At 28.4% G+C, this 2,274-nt stretch overlaps 1 protein-coding gene across 1 annotated transcript; it reads right to left on the bottom strand.

Moving 5' to 3' along the window:
• Positions 1-708: 708 nt before the first annotated feature.
• Positions 709-1,212, bottom strand: LOC110113723. The gene has a single exon (XM_020846400.2). It carries the CDS (start codon positions 1,148-1,150, stop codon positions 983-985), a length of 168 nt encoding a protein of 55 aa, XP_020702059.1. The 5' UTR covers positions 1,151-1,212; the 3' UTR covers positions 709-982.
• Between the last annotated feature and the right edge of the window lie 1,062 nt (positions 1,213-2,274).

Raw genomic sequence — 2,274 nt, 5'->3', positions numbered from 1 at the left:
AATCAATGAACCACTAAATTTTGTTAGAGGGTTTATACACATGACCATCCTTTTATTTATTTTTTAATTTTAAAATTCATTTCTATCACTTTAATTTATAAAATTTGTTATTTACCCTTTTTTTCTTATATATAAATGATAGCCCATCTCTAGCAAAATAATTATTCAAAATAATCCAATTTATTAATCTTGTAAAAATTAATCTTTTGATGAAAAATAATAATATTTATTTTTCCATATATAAATAAAAGGGTATTTAGAATGCAATATTTTCAAACAACTCTATTGAAAACATTAGCCATTACATTTAAATCCAAATTTTACTAATTTTAAGCTTGTTTTAAAAAATGGAGATAGAAAACACAACAAAAATAAATTTGAAGTAAAACTATAGGAGAATGCAATGAATTTTAACTTTTTTTTGTAATTATAAGAAAGTATTTAGCTACAAGTGCAATAAATATATCATTTTTAATTGATCTAGATTTTCTTTGGAAAAGTTTTTTATTACTTTATTGTTTACATCATAAACATAATTCTGTTTTATCCTTATTTTTTCATTATTTTAAATAAATTTTTATACTGAAAATTTACTTTCTCCAGCAACTTACCAAAAGAAATCTAAATCAACTGAATTATGATAAGTATGTGAATACTTTTTGACCTGCTAAATTATATTTCTGCTAACCTGTAGAGCCTTCACAATAATTTTTCAAAAAAAAAATCTATAATACTAGCAAAAATTTTTATTTTGTTCACAGTAATTTCATAATAATTTTTGCATTCAGTTTTTTACTCGAACCCTAAGGTTTCGTTTTGGACGACTTTCTTACTGCTTCTTAAAGCAACTTTCTAGTACAAAATTTTTAATTTTTTTAAATAAAAAACTATTTTAAAAAGCAGCAACAAAGCCGTACCAAACGAATCCTAAGTTAATTTACCTTTAAAAAATCATGTGACAGACAAGTAAAAAATTCAATGACTATTTGTCGTCTTTCTTTGGCTTTCTGTAACTTTCTTCAATGTGTTTTGCTTCTGAAGACCATTCCTTGAAAAGCTTCTTTATGTTTGGGACATTATAGTTCTGAGCAACAAAGATTCCACAGCCAATTCCCATTAAAAATGAGAAGCTATTCGTGAATATCCCCATCTCAATTTGCACGCCTCGGAAGAAGAAATCTTTTGCTGCCAATTCAAAGAAGAATATGATTGTTGAGACAGATGATGAACAATAGGCTGATTCAAGACAAGCTATTACTGCATTAAGGCTTCATTTGTGACGGCTTTCTTCCTGCTTCTTAAAGCGGATTTTTTGTACTAAAAAGCCGCTTTAAGAAGCAGAAAGAAAGCTGTCCCAAACGAAGCCTAAATCACTGTAAGTTGGACTACAAAGCAGGCTGATTAAAGACATTCTGCTATCAAATTTTCATTTATTAGAGAATCCATTTGAATCTGCAACAGAGCTAATTTACCAAGAAAAAAAGTATCATACAGAAAGAAATCAACGGCAGAATAAATCAGAACATAATTTTTTGCACAAAATTATTGGAATGGTAACTATGAAATTATACTTATGATGCTCTCCTCTTCATAAAGAATAATCTAAGCAACTGAAAATATAAAAAAAAATTCAAAACTACTTTAATGAAATAGCCCTCAAATTCTCAAAATCATCTGCGACAAAGGCTTCGTTTGAGATAACTTTCTTACTGTTTTTTAATTCTTTAAAAAATAGTAAGAAAGCCGTCCCAAATGAAGCCTAAATCTGAGCATCTTCTTTTTTTTGTAGGACAAGAAAAATTAAGCAACACAACTTAATCAGCAAGAATTGTTGATACATTTAAGTTGAAACTAATCAAATGTAAGTTTAAGCCAACAAATGACCATCTTGATCAACTCAGTCAACCATCTTAGTCAATAAGAGAAACTAAACAAAATCAAACAAAAAAGAAATTAATATTTTACACTGGCATTCACATAACACAATTATAATAATCTTTAGTTTCTAGAAATAGTTTGTAACCTTTCAAAATTAAATTTCAACGAGATTAATTAAGTTGGTTAAGATCACAACACAATCAATTGATTCACAAGGGATTTGTTGATCAATTTTATGATGGGATGAACCCATCACATAATTTATCGTGATACTCCAACAATGACAAATCTACTCTCCACCTCTAGCTTTGCTCTACCATAGCCATCCTCTCACTCATTGCCCTAGAGCTCATCCGCACATTTGTTGTTAAGTGTTGCAGAGATGAGGATGCTTAG

This window comes from Dendrobium catenatum, unplaced genomic scaffold (genome assembly GCF_001605985.2).
Source record: "Dendrobium catenatum unplaced genomic scaffold, ASM160598v2 original_scaffold_238690, whole genome shotgun sequence".
NCBI classification, from domain to species: Eukaryota; Viridiplantae; Streptophyta; class Magnoliopsida; order Asparagales; family Orchidaceae; genus Dendrobium; species Dendrobium catenatum.
Note: the sequence above shows the minus strand (reverse complement) of the source record. Positions and strands in the feature narration are given on the sequence as shown.

Coding starts and splice junctions, on each gene's coding strand:
- LOC110113723 (XM_020846400.2), bottom strand. CDS start 1,150: ATGGGGATATTCACGAATAGCTTCTCATTTTTAATGGGAATTGGCTGT.